The 17,390-nt window shown below is 36.5% G+C and overlaps 3 protein-coding genes and 1 non-coding gene across 4 annotated transcripts; 2 read left to right on the plus strand and 2 right to left on the minus strand.

Annotated features, from left to right (window-relative positions):
* The first annotated feature begins 223 nt into the window (after positions 1-223).
* LOC143551540 (uncharacterized) lies at positions 224-899 on the plus strand. The gene is made up of 3 exons (XM_077041945.1): positions 224-320; positions 423-481; positions 634-899. Exons 1-3 carry the CDS (start codon positions 224-226, stop codon positions 844-846), a joined length of 369 nt encoding a protein of 122 aa, XP_076898060.1. The 3' UTR covers positions 847-899.
* A 1,374-nt stretch (positions 900-2,273) lies between these two features.
* Positions 2,274-6,102, plus strand: LOC143551541 (uncharacterized). The gene is made up of 5 exons (XM_077041946.1): positions 2,274-2,670; positions 5,254-5,351; positions 5,457-5,554; positions 5,646-5,836; positions 5,931-6,102. The coding sequence occupies exons 1-5, from the start codon at positions 2,334-2,336 to the stop codon at positions 5,978-5,980; spliced, it is 774 nt and encodes a 257-aa protein (XP_076898061.1). The 5' UTR covers positions 2,274-2,333; the 3' UTR covers positions 5,981-6,102.
* A 673-nt stretch (positions 6,103-6,775) lies between these two features.
* TRNAM-CAU (transfer RNA methionine (anticodon CAU)) lies at positions 6,776-6,861 on the minus strand. The gene is given in 2 exon segments: positions 6,776-6,811; positions 6,824-6,861. It is a non-coding gene; the product is annotated as a tRNA-Met (tRNA).
* A 1,006-nt stretch (positions 6,862-7,867) lies between these two features.
* On the minus strand, positions 7,868-10,616 carry LOC143551542 (transcription factor BIM2-like). The gene is made up of 7 exons (XM_077041947.1): positions 10,324-10,616; positions 9,952-10,036; positions 9,423-9,492; positions 9,233-9,328; positions 8,776-9,155; positions 8,318-8,447; positions 7,868-8,238 (listed from the first exon to the last, which is right to left on the minus strand). The coding sequence occupies exons 1-7, from the start codon at positions 10,403-10,405 to the stop codon at positions 8,137-8,139; spliced, it is 945 nt and encodes a 314-aa protein (XP_076898062.1). The 5' UTR covers positions 10,406-10,616; the 3' UTR covers positions 7,868-8,136.
* Positions 10,617-17,390: the final 6,774 nt, after the last annotated feature.

Consider the following 17,390-nt stretch of genomic DNA (forward strand, 5'->3'; position numbering starts at 1 on the left):
TATCTATAATCTATTCAAGACTAATATGTAATATATATTGCATCTCTCCACTTTGTGCTTTTGTGTATCCTCTCTATCACACACACACACACTGATTACACACAGTTAGTAAGAATCATGTCTATTTCACTTGATATATTGGCACATGATTTCTAACAGAACCTACAAAAGAACATCTTTATATCTCATCCCACATGCTACATTATTGGTACTAAGGTTGGAGATGATGATTGCCATGATGATAATGTTGTTTTGTGTTAGGGTTTCAGTTTTGATGACAACTAATGCTAGTCATCATATACAAGCTTTCCATGAGTTAGGTAAATGCTACCCCCCCCCCCCCCCCACCTCTTTCCTCTTTTGTTAGTACTCTCATGTTAGTTGCATAGTGATGATGCATGATATGCTTACATGTTATGTAGGTTATGACCAAAAGGTTCTTTCTCTTGGCTTTTCAAGAAAGTTGATGCTAAACAAGATGGTAACTTTGTAATTAACCCTTTATGGATTAATTTGTCCTTTGCTTTCAGACAAAAATATGAAATTGGGAAAATATTTAAATTCTAAACTTTGGATAAGTGTTTGTGTTTTTTATATCTACAAAGTTTAAATTAAGTGTTATGTTTTGATCAGGGTGAAGGGTATGAAAATCAAGATTTGGTGTTCTACAATAACAAAAAGAAAGCTCTATATGTAGGTGAAACTTGGAAGAGAGGGGAAGATGTGATGGTACTTGAAGCACAAGGATCCGACCCGACTCAATTCACTAGCATGGATTATTCACACATGAGAACACGACGCCCTATCCATAACAGCTCTTCTACAAAATCCAACAAGTCGCCATGATGTTACTTTCTTATAGTACAAACTTACATAATGTTCTTATGTTTTTGTTCTTTCTTTTTACATTTTAACATGTTAGGCTCTTTTTATGTTAGTGTTTACCTAATGTCATTGCATTTTAGATGTGAAATATATATGTTAGAAACTTGTTGGCCTTTTGTTTTATCATAGCACTACTATTTTGAGACACTTGAAGATAAAGGATAACTAATTTATCTTGGGATAAAACCTTTACCTAATTGCAAACATAATATGAAAGAAAAAGGTAATTATGTATTCTAAAAAGAGATTGCATCGCGTATAACCATCAGATTCATCTGTTAATAAAACGCTATAAGGACGTATAGCATTTTTAAACGACAATATGGTAATGGAGTATTACCATCATGATGTTGTCCTATGCGAGCGCATATGGTACCATTGACTTCTTCTATACATGATACATACCATGGTACGAGCAAAATAGGTGATGATAACAACTTCAAACTCATAACATAATAGGTTTCGAAAATAATCACATATTTTACTCGCCCCAAAAATTGGTTTGTGTTTATATTAATTTGTATATTACCGATTGGCAATATATTGTGTCCTATCAATAATGGTGACGCCACTCGTGTAACCATTGAATCATACAATCCTTAGCATCATCACATGTCACCCAAAAAATAATAAATGGAAAAAAGGGATGACGGTGCAATTTATTATCTGCTTACACATTTCTCTGTTATAATTAGATCCTTTTGTTAAATATATGAAATATATTTATATATAACTAAAAATCCAATTATTAAATAATACCATATAAAAAAGGGATTGACAGTTATACCCTATATGAATCACGGAAGGAATTAGCTTGGTAACACACCGGTAACAATCCCGAATTTCTCAAAAGCTTGGTATCATAACCCAAAATGCTTGGTTTGATATCAATACAGTACCGGTAACATAGGCAAAAATTTGGTTAACACCGGTACCATCAATAGCGAAACTTGTATTGTGACGTGGGGTATCATGTTTTCTTGCTTAGTAGTATATTGTGGCCTGGGGTACCATGTTTTGAGCTTCTATAGGGCCAAGAGAGGCCCGACCCTCTTGTTTTTTTGTGCATCAGTGTAAACTTATCATTTTCAACCAAAAAATTGACCCGGCCCTCCTCCCCAAGGTCTCGTCCAAGCATCGTCACTGGCCACCACATGTGTCGAGCCTGGCCACCCGGCATTTTCTTCAAAGTTTCGCCTCAGGGTATCTTACCAATACCGAAACCTCAAATAGTCGGTGCCGACGGATCAACAAATATACGTTGTTTTATAAACTTGAAAAGAACTAAAAACGTAACTACAACTAAACTTGACGGATCTGTAATCAACTTACACACACTCCAACAACTGTCCGTTAACTAATTTTTACCATTCCCAGTTCCACATCTACCAACTTCATCACTCAACACTTTACACACTCACACTCTTCTTCAAACCATTCATTCATCAATGGATAGCTTGTGGCAGAAGGCAAAATCCTTAGCAGAAGAAGCCACTCGCAGATCTCAAACCCTAACCTCTTCATATAACTCTTCTCCTGTACGAATCGCCGATATCGTTTCCGAAACCGCCAAACGGTCCAAGGACATTGCCGCCGAGCAGCTGAAGAAGACTGTGGCGTCACTCTCACTCGCCGATCAGGTTACTTCGCTATCTGTTGTTACGTCGTCTTCTGATGATAACGAGCCCTTGGAATCGGAGCTTGAGAGGTTCGGTGTTACGGAGGAGCTAAGAGGATTCGTTAGAGGACTCACGTTATCCACGTTCCAGAGTTTTCCGTTTCCAGGTTTAATTGAACTCTCACTTGTTCTGTTTATGAATTGTGAATAATGTGTATGTATGAATGTATTTGATTCATGTTGATTGATGATGTTAGGTTTTCGGCTGATTTGAAAATGTTAAGATGCGTTTTGATTGTGAATGTTAAAATTATTGATATATTGGAATGCGATTGAATTAGCTGATGTAGATCTATCATCTAGGACATGTTAAAAACCTATTGAAATCGATTACGAGCATTGTTGAATTATGTTAAGTCTAAGATCTAGGACCTATTGAAGATGTAAACACGAGCATTGTAGAGGACTTACGTTATCCACGTTTCAGAGTTTTCCGTTTCCAGGTTGATAATTTGATATCTAATTACTTGTTATATTTGTGAATCGTGAGTATTATGTATGTATGTATCTATTAGATTCCTGTTGATTGAAGATGTTAATTGTTTAGCTAATTTGAAAATGTTAATCAACGGTGTTGAAGCATTGGAATGTGACCGAATTAGCTAGCGTAGATCTAAGATCTTATTAGTTAATGATGTCATTTTTTCAGGCATTTTGATTATGAATGTTGAAATTGATTGTGAAATTGTTGAAGTACTGGAATGTGATTGAATTAGGAAATGTAGATCTGAGAAATTATTGATTCATGATGTTAGATTTTTGGTTGATTTTAAGTTGTTAAGATGTTGAATGTTGAAATTGTTGATGTATTGGAATGTGATTGAATTATTAGGTAATAATGTAGATCTGTTATGATGTAGGACATGTTGGAAACCTAGATTGTTGATTCTGAAGTTTGTAATTGAAATTGATTGTGAATATTGTTGAAATATAGGAAATGTGATTGAATTAGTTAACGTAAATATATGATCTAGGACTTATTGGAAACCTAACTCGTTGATTCTGAACTTTAAAATCGAAATCTGTTATATTGAAATATAAGAATGCGATCGAATTAACTAGCTTAAATCTAAGATCAAGGACGTGTTGGAAACCTAAATCATTATATCTCGACTTCAAAATCTAATTAAAATATGAACATTTGATCGAATGAACTAACATAGCTTGCATAAGTTTCAGCCAATTCGAAAATAATAAGATGCATATTGACTATGAATGCTGAAATAGTTGATTCCGAACTTCAAAATCGAAATGTATTATGAGCAGTTGAGCATTTTTTCGATTATTGGAATGTGACTGGATTAGCTAGCTTAAATAAGATGAAGGACATGCTGAAACCGTAGATAGTTATGTTGAGGTTCAGACTTGTTTGCAACAAAGTCTATTTATTTGCATGATAACAACGTTTCAGAATTTTCTGTTTCCAGGTTGAATTCTCACTTGTTAAGTTTTTCAGCTGATTTGAAAATGTTAGGATGCATTTGGATTATGAATGTTTAAGTTGTTGATTATGTAGTTGAAGACTTGAAGTATTGTAATATGATTGAATTTGGTCATGTAGATTTAAGATCTTATTGATTGATGATAATAGTTGAAAACTTATGATAATTGTTGAGCTGTTTTGATTATGAACGTTGAAGTTGATTGTGAACACTGATGAAGTGTTGGAACGCGTTGATTCTGAACTTCAAAATTGAATTGGATTATGGACATTTGTTGAAATACTGGAATGTGATTGAATTAAGTAACATAGATCTAAGGTTAAGGACCTATTGATAATGTAAATCGTTAATTCTCAACTTTAAAATCGAAATGGATTATGAACATTGTTTAAATATTGGAATGGAATGTGATTGAATTAACTGACATAAAGCTAATATCAAGGACATGTTGAAACCCAAGATAAGTATTCAGACTTGCTTGAAACAAACTCTCTTGATTTGCACAGTAAGACAACTAAACTTTTAGACTATCTTGACCTGTAGATGATTCAGCCGCTGATGTGGCTCCTGTCTCTGATCAATCAGCTCAATTGATTATGAACGTTCTTGAACTATTGGAATGTGATCTAATTGAATTTGGTAATGGAGATCTAAGATCGTTTACATGTTGAAAACCTTGATAGATCTGTTGAAATTGTTGAATGCAGATTCTAGCTTAACTAACATAACTGTTCAGCGAATTCGAAATGATAAGATGCATTTTAACTTTGAATGGCTGAAATTGTTGATTCTGAACTTACTGAAATCGATTATAAACATTGTTAAAATTGAAGTATCGGAATGGGATTGATTTAAGTAACATCAATCTAAGATTAAGGACATGTTGATACCCTAGATAAATATGTTGAAGTTCATGCTTGCTTGCAACAGTTACGGTTTTGTGCATCTGTTTATAACTCTATTGATTGATAATGTTAATTTTACAGCCAATTTAATATTGTTAAGATGCATTTTAACTATGAACGCTGAAATCGTTGATTCTGAACTTCAAAATGGAAATGGACTATGACCATTGTTGAAATATCGGAATGCAATCGAGTTAGCTAACATAAATCAAAGATAACTTGATAAGTATGTTGAAGTTTAGACTAACCTGCAACCAATTCTTGATTTGTGCATCTGTTTATGGCTAACTCTACTGATTTGCATGATAAGACAACTAAACTTTTAGATTATCTTGACGTATAGATGATTCGGCCTCTGATGTGGCTACTGTGTCCAATGTAAGGCAAGATCTATCAGAGTGGCAGCAGAAACATGCAAACCTGGTTCTCACAACTGTAAAGGTATCAATATTATCCATGTAGAAACATAATCATATATATATGAATCTTTAATCAATGATTCAGGTAAGACTTTGCTCAATGTTTATGATGATCTTGAATTTTCAGGAAGTATCAAAGTTGAGATACGAGCTATGCCCGAGACACATGAAAGATGGAAGATTCTGGAGGATATATTTTACGCTTGTGAGCACTCATGTATCTCCGTATGTTACTACTTTATCTCAGAATGTGACAGGGTTTGTACATTAACATCTTTTTTTAATACTACGTATTAATTTGTTTATATATTTGTAGGTATGAGAGAAAGTTTGTCGAGGAGAGCAAGTTAAAACAGATAGCACAAACGAAAGATGAAAAAAATGATCAAACAACGGCTGTTGGACCAGAATCAGCGGGAGAAAATCTGAAAAGCAAGACATCGACATCTGAACAGGATTTAGATTCGTTTCTTTTGGGAGATCTTGATGACAGTGATGGACATCCAGGTAACTTTCTAAGCATAAAATAAATGTTTAATCACTGTTTCGTAACTTTGTTCATAACTCCAATTGTGTTGACCTTCATTTTCCTTACTTTCAGATGATGGTGATAATGATGCTTTTGATGACGACGATGATTCTGAGCTATAAAAACATATTGTAAAAAGAAGTATGCACGAGAATCTTGAAGAATACTGAGGTACGGTTTTATGTGTATGTATATGTTTGTACTTGCAGGAGATTGGAGATGAAAGCATAATATGTTCAATTGTTCATTTGTAGTGTGGGATTGATGAGTTTTTTCCTTTTTTTTTTGTTTGTGCTTTAAAAAACCTTGTTAAGATGGATTTCGTATAGAAATATTAAGTCAAAATATAATATTTCTTCCTTGGGCTTATGATGAGTGATGTAAAACTTTAGTTGTCCGTCTTGACCAACTTCAATCTGTACATCAGTATTATTTTTGTACATTCTGTTGCTTTTTGATGGTTTTCATTGAACAATACAAATCAATAAATCATGTTATGACTCTTGTGTAGTAATTAAAACTTGGATAATAATCAACGTTTGCAAGATATAAAAAATGTCAACCTGAACCGGACGGTTTTACTTGGTGGTTTTAACGGTTAGAACTTACATTTTTATTAGATCATTAGTCCGTACTAAACTTTTAAAATACTCAGGATGGCTTACCACATGGTTAAAACAACCATACATACTAATGATTTAAACCTGGTTCAATGTATACATGGTCGGTTACAAGTTTCTAGGCAGGCCAAACCCTTAAAACAGTATAAAAGTTGAAATGTTTGAAACTCAAACTGACCAACTTGGTTTAATCTAGACACAGTTCGGTTAAATGGTTTTAAACACCCTTAACTGCAACTTGACAACCTAACATAGCATTTAATTAAAAATGCTGAAAGCAAGATATAAAAAATTGTATGGGGTGAGAGAGGCTCGAACTCTCGACCTCAGGATAACTCAGAATGCTATGAGACCTACGCGCTAGCCAACTGCGCCACCACCCCATTGATGTTTTATTACCTGGTCACAGAATTTAATATCTCTTATTTGAAAGTTTCAAAAATACACCCAACAATCTTCTTGAAAATAATTTTACACCTTCCATCAATCAACAAACTATGAATACAAAACAAAATTATCCCATAAGATGCATTTTGATTCGGTAAAAGAGATACTCGAGCTTCTAGCAGGTACAAATCATACCTAAATTATATTGAGTTACAGAATAATGTTATCTTATATGGAATCCTATTTTCGGTGACCAAGGTAGTAAATGATATGAATCTACCTCATTTCTTTGAGTGATATATAGAAGTATGGGACTGCAAGAAATCGAAAAAACCATCCAAAACCGAAAAAACCAAACTCGAACAAAAACTGATGATTTGGTTTTATGTTTTTGTAAAAGCCGAACTAACGGTTTAGTTTTGGTTTTGCATGTAATAGAAACCGAAAAAAGCGAACCTAACCGAATTTGTAGATTTTTTTTAAATAATTTATAAGAATTTAATAAATAAGTAACTGAGATACTTTTAGCCAAATGCATAATAGTCTATTAATTAACAATTAACAAAATTATTTATACATAATTTATTATTTTCGACCAACTTTCCTTTTGGCCTAAAACTTTCAAGCTCAAATGCAAAATCGAAAACCGAAACTGAAAAAACCGAAACCGGACGGTTACAATAATCTGAAAACCGAAGTTTCGTTTTTCGGTTTGGTTTAGCTCAAAACCACACCGAACCGCACCACACACACCCCTACATATGTAGATGCAAACGATTAAGAGAAATAGTGTAAATTTAACATTATGAATTTCAAGTCTTTTGATTTTGATGTTTGTATTTTGTTCTTCTTTCCTGGTTCTCTCTCTTTTCTAATGAAATTCGGTCTTTCAAAAAAAATATATATATGTGCCAATTCATATTTTAACAGACTCCACAGGATCATACATTCATACCATAGTAAAAACTTACACCAAAAAGACAATATATGATTTTAACTTTTATATCATTTTTCATCTTTCAACCACAATAAAAACAAACCCAAATCCATAAATAGGGATAATAAATTCAAATTATTTATCAAAATCAATAAACAAACAAACAGACAACAATAATCCACCACTACCAAAAACCACCACGCAGCAACTCTTTCCAGACAAACAACACAGATATCTCAGGTTGCCCAACAAATGACATGTACAACTTCCACCGGTCTTACATCTATATCCCCGCCATTCCATATTTGACACACGCTGTATCTGGCCTTCTGTGTCACGTCTTTAGTCTTTTTGAAGCTTGATCTGAGTTCTCACCGTTGTTAAACTCTTGAAACCGGCCCACTTCTTGATTGCTAGGATGAGGATCCTCATGATCCTGGCACACAACGTAAATAATCTCATTTCGAGATTTATTATGAACACAAAAATAGCCAAATGTGATTAAACAATTGTACCTTTGCAGTGGATGTGCCGGATGTCAGTCCTCTATTTGCTCGTTTCCCAAGATCGACTTGTACGGATATGGTGGCCTGAGTTAAATCCACGCCTGAGCTCTGCAGTGCTTGCGTAAGCGAGTTCAACAACCTAAAAAAACAAGCACGCGCACATAAATATTATTCGATAATATTTCAAAAATATTATTATTCGATAATATTTCAAATGAGAGAACAATTAAGATGTAAAAGAAAGTGAAAGTCGACAGATGTGTGATAACACACTAACTGGTTAAAACGAGCCTTTTTTAATGAAACCGGGATGAAAAATAAATTTTTTGGTCTTTTTTTTACTTTTTAAAAATTTTCGTTTTTTTTTTTGTTTTACAATTTTTTTATAATTTTTAAAGGGTTTTTTTTGTGTCCCAAAATGGGAAAACTCATTTTTATGCATGCCACAAAATTTCTTGAATACTCACCCTTGAGAATAAACACTTGAAATGCTAATTGTTCCGCCTTCAACCGTCACCTCCTCTTGCTGACTAGGATCACCAGCCACAGGAAGATCAGACGGCTGCATATTAACATTACAATGAAGGGCAGAATGGGAAAACGTCCCATCCGCTTGCTGAACCGGGACAGGAATGCTCGGTTGTACAGCAGGTTGTGAGTCCATCAAATTACAGTTCAAGTCTCCACTAGGGTCGGATCGAGCAGGATTTTGTGGGCCCGTGTTGATAGACACAGGGGCCATTGTGACATTTTCATCAAATCTAACCGGAAAAGACGGTGTCAGACCCGAATCCGGCTTTATGGCAGATGGGTGTCCGAAACTCGGGACCCGCCAATGGCTGTTTCTCTGCACACGACGTAATTAAATAGCATTAACATAAACGCAAACGATCATTTATTATCAAATTGTTATATGTGATTTACCCATGGCATTAATTTGGTGGGCTCTGCGCCCCAACCGGGATATGATCCTTCGTATTTTTGTACTCTTTCTTGTAAATATTGAACGTATTCTATCACCTGCAAGAAGAGACATAAGTCAACTTACATAGTCAACCTTCAAAAGACAAACGATAATTAAAATCTAAATATCTATTTTGTTTAGTTGATTTACCTCGAGCAAAAATGAAGCCGTATCTCTCTTCTGATCGCTATTGGGTATCAAATCCCTCAATATCTGAAACCTAATAAAAACCAAAAAAAATGTTCGACCACTGATTAAACGAACACGAACACAGACCATGTCCTTTCAATTGTGTTTGTGAACATTGGATAACGTGTTTGATTACGTCTGCTAGTGTTCATTAAAGGTTTTTAACATTTTTAATGACTTTTGTAATGTTATCGTATAGATTCAAGCAAAATTATTAACTACAAAACAAAATTATATGAGTATTATGTGATTCATTTATATGTAAATTAGCATATGAGTGTTAAAAGAAACACCAACACAAACTTAATAACCGGACTGAACCGTTCATATGTGTTTGTTTGTTTGCATTTGTGAATGGTTCACGAACAAGTTCATTTCCTTAATGAATTTCGATCTATTAGGTGTCCATGAACCGTTTAGCTTGTCCGATACAGCCCTAAATCTAACCAATTTCATCAAATCAATCCAAACATAAAATCAAAAGAGATACCTTTCATTAATCTTGCTCCTTCTCCGCTGCTCCGTAACCGAATGCTTCGACCTAGTAGCATCAACTTTATCACTGTTCTTCACATCTACAAAACTCCCAATTCAATTCAATCAAAACCACAACCCAAATCACACAAACCCACTCTCACAACAACAAAATTCAAAACCCAGATCACCAATTTCACAAAAACCACTGAATTTCAAGAAAAAATACACCTTTGAAATTAGGGTTCGTATCTTTCTTGAATTCAATCAAAGCCCACAACCCAAATTACCCAAATCCACTCTCAAACCAACAAAATTAAACCCTTTTTCATACAACCCAGATCACCAATTTCACAAAAAAACAATCAATTCCAAAAAAAAATCATACCTTTGGAATTAGGGTTTGTGTCTTTCTTTGCGGCGTTGAATTCATCGTAATCGTCGTCTTGATGGGTCTTGCTTGATTTCATTTTAGGTGTTGGTGATGATGAATTGATGAAATTGGTGGGTTTAATTTAATGGGAATTGATTGTAAATGTGAAGGTGGATTTGGATGTTGACGGAGACTTGCCGGCGGTAGCCACCGTGACGATAAAGAGTGTGTGTGTGTGTGTGTCTTCACGTGCTTCTCGTGAGGGGTGTTAACACCTTTTTGGTCTTTTTTTCATTGATTGATTGATTTTTTTTGTTTTTTTTACTTTTTATTTTTTATTTATGAATTTTGACAACAAAGTTTTAATTGATAAATAAAGAAACTTGGTGTTCAATGTGACGGTATAATTCATGTCTCTAATATTTAGTTTCAGCGGCACTAAGTGATGATATGAGACTAGACGAATATGTGACGTTCACTAGTTGGATCATTGAGCTGAACGGTTTTATATCACCGACTGACGCGTCTTTGGATGAGTGTTCACGGGTGTTAGCCTTAGGTGAGGGGTTCTCTCAGATCGGTAGACGAGTTTATCCCGATATGGTTAATTTAGCCAGTTGCCCGTTTAGAAGATTCGTTGACCGTTCAAAAAAAATCTTGCCCAGTCGTTAATTAATCGTTAGCTAGTCTCTACTCAAACACAACTTAAAAGCAATAATGCTTTTGGTTACATTTTTCAAATCCAAGTAATTTAATTGAAAAGATGTTTTAACAAACATATATTCTGAAGAGTACTTTTATAAACAATCTATGTTTGCCTTTTGCTATATTTGAACTCTTGGCCTCTAAAATAAAGAAATGACACGTTAACACCACAACATGTCCAGTTGAGATTTAAAATGATATTGCACGAATCATTGAGATTGAATGAATATATAGGATTAAAAAATTAAAATCTGATTAATTGAGTTTGATTAATTAAAATTAAACAAACGTATGATTTTTTTTTTGTGTTTTTACTTTTTATTTATTGTTTGCGCTTTGGATTCTTTTTTCGTAGTATTATTTTTGTTTTCTTGATTATTTGACTTCTTTTAGTCTCTAAAACTGTGTTTTTATGGGTATTTTGGTGAATATCCGTATGCCCAATTCAGGACTATATTTAACGGATGGGCTTTCTCATTCGGCCTGAAAATGGCAAACCATTTAAGATCCATTTTAAGATCGCAAAGGATGGAGTGCACCTAGTCATGTTGGACTCTGGCTAGAAGTTAAACGAGTCAAGTTGATTAATTAACTCGTTTATTTTAACGAGCTCAAATGTGGAACTTGTGTCAGCATAAAGTTCAAACTTTTAAATGAAACGAATGAGCCGCGGCTAGCAAGTTAACATTGGCTCATTTACAAACTGAGATTATTTCAATCAAGCTTTTCTCAAGCGAATCTTAAGCCGTGAGTTTTTTGAACTACCGTAAGTAATTTGGATATTCAAACAAATTTTTTTATGATTGCAAAAATTGTTTTGGATTATAAAAGAAAATTATATATTGATAATTCAATAAACTAGTGCGTTGTTTTAAGATGTTGTCGAAGTAATGTGATTAAATAAACATTATGTAAAAATTAAAGTTAGTAGATACTAGTCAAAATTACCTTCACTGGATGAGAAAACTTTTAACAATATGATTATATTAACTTTTTATGAGTTATTTAGTTCCAAATTATATTGGAACATCAAAATTTCAGAATAATTTATTTTTGCTAGTTTTTTTAATTACATGAACCTCCTGTCAGAAATTAAAAATCCTTTTGTACAAAAGTTCGGTACTACTCACATGACGTGAAGGGTACATTTAACCGCAAATTTGGTCGAATGTCAAACTTTGAATAGTTTAACTTTGAATATGAAGATCCAATTGCTATCAAGGTAAGTTTAAAAAAACTATATTTTGTCACACTCAGTATATAATATTGCTACGTGTATATTATTATTATATTTTGTATTATATAACTATTATTTTTAAATTATATGTATGCTTGTTATGCCTTATGCAAATTATAATAATTAGTTGGTAATAAATCACAAGATATTTTATTGATCTATACATCAAACGATATATTCAGTTAACTATATCGGACCATTCAGCTGGATCAATATGTGTCTACACAACAATTTTAATTAAGTATTTCTTAATAGTCTTCATTTGGGTCGACCGGTTATCAAACCAGGCCAGCTGTGTAGGCGGTTCTCTGTCCAATTGGTCGATCGATATGAACATGCATGTTGTTAAAAATATAGATCAAAAGTTGATCAATATTATCTTGTCATGTATTACTAAATCTTAAGTGAATATCTTTAATTACTTATCCTACAATATTCTTTGAAAGTTTGGTCAAAGGTCAAACTTTGAACATGAAGATACACTTCTATCAAGATCAACGGTTGAAGAATCTATATTTTGTCACATTCATAACTATACAACTTTATATACACACACAAATAAAATATGTGACCTTCACCTTTAATACTCAAATCAAAAGGCAAGCAAAACTAAACACTACTTCAGGTTTAATGGCTGAGCTAAAGATAACTTCTAATGATAAAAAACATACTATGGCTGAGTCCATCGTCGATGGTCCGATAATGTATGATTGTGTTGTGTGTCTTTGTGATGTAGCACCTAAGGACAGTGGGTCCAAAAGGCTCACCAACTGCGACCATGGAGTCCAGTTCCATGATGGGTGTATTGAGTGCATGGTTAAAGGACCATCCAACATGTCCTTTGTGTCGAAGTCATGTTTCACGACCGGTTGGTCTACGGCTAATGGGCTACTTGTTTAAGGTCAAGAATGATATGGTCTCCTTTTGCAACAATGCTCTAGAAAATGTAGCTAGCTCCATTGGAGATTGTGACGAAACATGAACATGTTTATTTATACGTTACGATTATTTCATTCATTGTAAATTAGAATATAAGTATACCGAGCAATATTATGAATATATATAAGGCGTTTTGTTACTAGACCAGGCTTACTAGTTTACTAGTCGGACCAAACTCAAGAACCTTATGATGTCATAACTGGTTAATGAAAGTTAGATTTGTATATCAGTCACTAACGTATAAAGACTTGACCGGTTAAATCTAGAATTTGAAAACTAACATAATGAAATTTAAATCCAACAAGTCAAAAATGAATCAGTAATTTATGTATTATAAGATTGGAGCTGTAGGGGTATGGTACTAAACCCGGTTTTATGACCCTAAAGTTATTATGTTTGGCTTATTTTATTATATGGACTAATACAATGTTATTGGGCTGATGGGGTTTTGTGGAGGTAACCCTAACTAGGCTAGGCCCATTAGGGTACCATGATGGTGGCCATGAGGCTCTCTATATAAGGAGGTCTCCACCTCCTTATTAAAGGGGGATGCTCAGTAAGAGCTGCCATCATATCATTTTTGTGTCTGTAAACAAGAGATCCTCGAGATTTCTTAGCAGTCACATCCACACCCCCAAAAAGCCATTGCAGATCTCAAGCAACCGGAGAAGAAGATCAAGACGTGGTTCGTTCATCTCGACATCCGTGGAAACATCGTCATGGATCAGGTCAGGTTCATTTCAGGTTTTGACATTGGCGCCATCCGTGGGACGGCAACGAACTACCCTTCGATTTTCGTCTCGGTTCTCAGATCTCTCCCAAGAAAAACCCAGATCTGGAAGTTTACAGAAAGAGGCTTCAAGACTTGTTCTATTAAGGCTCAAAAAGATCCATAGATCTAAAAGAGGCTTCCAGATCTGTGCAAAGATGAAGCTGAAAAGGATTTGTAGATCCAAAAAAGAAACTACCTGATTCGGATGATCAAGCCTCCGGATCTGTGATGGTTTTAAATTCTCTCCGCTCCGAGCTTCAGATCTATCTAGATCTGATTTACAGATCTAGATCTGGATTACAGACCTAGATTTTAGGTTTAAAATTACAGTCTAGATTACGGAGACTTCCGCCACCATGCATGCTCGCCAGCGGGTCACCATTCCGCCGACATGCGTGAGCGCCCGTGGAAACCACCGCGGAAACCACCATGTGGGTTTTGCGCAAAAGACTCGCCGCCATGCATGCCCACGCAACTCTCCGCCATGCATGCGCGCCCGCGAGTCACCACTCCGCCGCCGTGCATGCACACTGCTAAGGATCAAGCTTCGCCACCATGCATGCGCGCCCGCGAGTCACGACTCCGCCGCCATGCATGTGCAAGCCTGATTCTGATTTTTGCATACATGTTTCACACTTCCTTTTATTAATTTGAGCAATATGACAACATTATATTGACATCAAACTAAAAATAAAACGAAGTAAAACATACATGCGCGAGCTTCAAGCTCAGACGCGTTGACGAGTTTTAACTCTAAAACGTCATGGCCTTAGCCCAATAATATGAGCCTTAGCTCAAATTACTCATAGCATCCATCCCACGTATCGCGCAGCTGGATCATAACATACCTAAGCACAACTAAGGCAAAGCACATGCCAAAAACATAGTTGTTGAGGTTTCAGGTCGGGGCCGTGCATGGGATTATAATGGATATAGGCAAAGTAACACATACTGACACGTAAAGGCTAAAAAACTCATTCATAATTCCCTATAATAAATGCACGATAACGTCGCGCAAAAGAGGAATAACGAAATGCCAAGGCGCGTGTCAGCACATTCAAAATATCGCAAAATAGCTTGAAATATGACAACTATTAAGGGGTACTTAATAATTTCCTTACAACCTTGTTCAAATTTCAATGTGTAAGCATACCTTATATTCAACAAGCACAAGCGCGCGCCATCGCGCATGCGCCACCATGGTTCGATGTACCGTCATCACGCATGCGCCACCGCGATCCAACACCAACCAACCACGTGCATTGACGATTCGTTTTAACCAAAGGGATGGAATTGCGCGCAACGCACGTGCAAGAAAAGAAAAAGAAAAAACAAGCCCTATTGAAAAAGCAAACTAGTCTAATATCTATCTTATCTCGCTCGCGCGAGATAAGACACATTAGACTGGGGGGGCTTGAAGGGGGTATGCACCCGCCTTAACATCAAGCGGGGCGGGTCAACCCACAAAATATAGACGAGGCTTGAAATCAAGATGTCATGAAGGCACAAAGCCAAAACCTATGCGCATGGCGCATATCACATATGCTCACGCATCACATATGCTCACGCATATCACATATGCTCACGCATCACATATGCTCACGCGTATCACATATGCTCACGCACCATATATGCTCACGCATCACATCTGTGCGTGGCGCATCTGCGCGTGGCGCATATCACATGCTCACGCATCATATATGCTCACGCATATCACATCTGCGCGTGGCGCATCTGCGCGTGGCGCATATCACATATGCTCACGCATATTACATATGCTTGCGCATATCACATCTGCGCATGAAACATTTGCGCGTGAGAATAAAGAGAGGACCTCGCGCATCCTCAGGATAGGCGCATATCACACATGCACATAATCAACCTCGTCCTTATCCAAATCAGGATAAGGACAACCCTGATTGTGCTCATCAGACAACCTTCCAGAAGGTATCCTTCAAGGAATAAAGAATATGCTGATGTTGACAGCTGCCAATGAAAGGTGGACAACTCAGCAGTTGATCGCCACCGTGCATGCGCATCGCTAAGCAACACACCGCCATACAGGCGCACTCAATCCTGCGCCGCGCACGTTTGCTCAACTCCCACCCTGCATGCGCGCTCAATCCTGCGCCACGCATGCGCGCTCAATTCCCGCCATGCATGCGCGCTCAATCCTTTGCCATGCATGCGCGCCAAACATAAAGGTCGGGAGCTTAATAATATCCCACATGGCCACGCGCCAAACATAAAGGTCAGGAGCCTAATAATATCCCAAACGGCCACGCGCCAACGTAGGTTGGGCACACCTCATAATTTGCCCGAGGATGGGAACTTTGTAATACATCCACTTTTAGTTGATATGTTTTTGCAGGTTCGGCCACGAGCCGCACAAGCACCTATGACATTATTATTATTATCTGGCCGTTTGTGCCTCCATGATTATTTTGAAGACAAGCCGGGATAGTCATCCTGCGCAGAAGAGGCCCTTGTGGGCCAGTCATCATCATATTATAGCTCGTAAGTCGTCTCGCGCGCAAGCTTAATTATTCTTATAGCTCGTAAGTTGCCTCGCGCGCAAGCTTTATTATTTTTACAGCTTGTAAGCCGCAATTCGCGCATGCTTCATTATTTTTATAGCTCGTAAGTCGCCTCGCGCGCAAGCTTTATTATTTTTGTAGCTCGTAAGTCGCATCGCACGCAAGCTCTATTATTTTTATAGCTCGTGAATTGCCTCGCGCACAAGCTTTATTATTTTTATAGCTCGAAAGTCGCCTCGCGCGCAAGCTTTATTATTTTTATAGCTCGCGAATCGCCTCGCGCGCAAGCTTTATTATTTTTATAGCTCGTGAGTCGCCTCGCGCGCAAGCTTTATTATTTTTATAGCTCGTAAGCTGCCTCGCGCGCAAGTTACATTACATTATTATCGAGACGCGCACTCTATCTTTTATCAGGCCACGCGCCACTATTGTTATGATGCGTGCTATATCTTATTCATGCTAGTGCACCATCATTATCATAAGGACCACAACATGTCACCATCATGGAGAAAACCTCCCAAAACTCAAAGACAATAAAGACAAGGCCGAAGGAAAAGGAAAAAACCGCCTCATGTCCTAACACACCTTATAAAGTCCAGCGCTCCACCTAAACGCTTGCACGCCTAGGAGCAGCACTGGACTTGGGGGGCTTGTAGGGGTATGGTACTAAACCCGGTTTTATGACCCTAAAGTTATTATGTTTGGCTTATTTTATTATATGGACTAATACAATGTTATTGGGCTGATGGGGTTTTGTGAAGGTAACCCTAACTGGGCTAGGCCCATTAGGGTACCATGATGGTGGCCATGAGGCTCTCTATATAAGGAGGTCTCCACCTCCTTATTAAAGGGGGATGCTCAGTAAGAGCTGCCATCATATCATTTTTGTGTC

Source organism: Bidens hawaiensis, unplaced genomic scaffold (assembly GCF_021521415.1).
Source record: "Bidens hawaiensis isolate Kalapana, Puna unplaced genomic scaffold, B.hawaiensis_p1.1 tig00016461_1, whole genome shotgun sequence".
NCBI lineage: Eukaryota > Viridiplantae > Streptophyta > Magnoliopsida > Asterales > Asteraceae > Bidens > Bidens hawaiensis.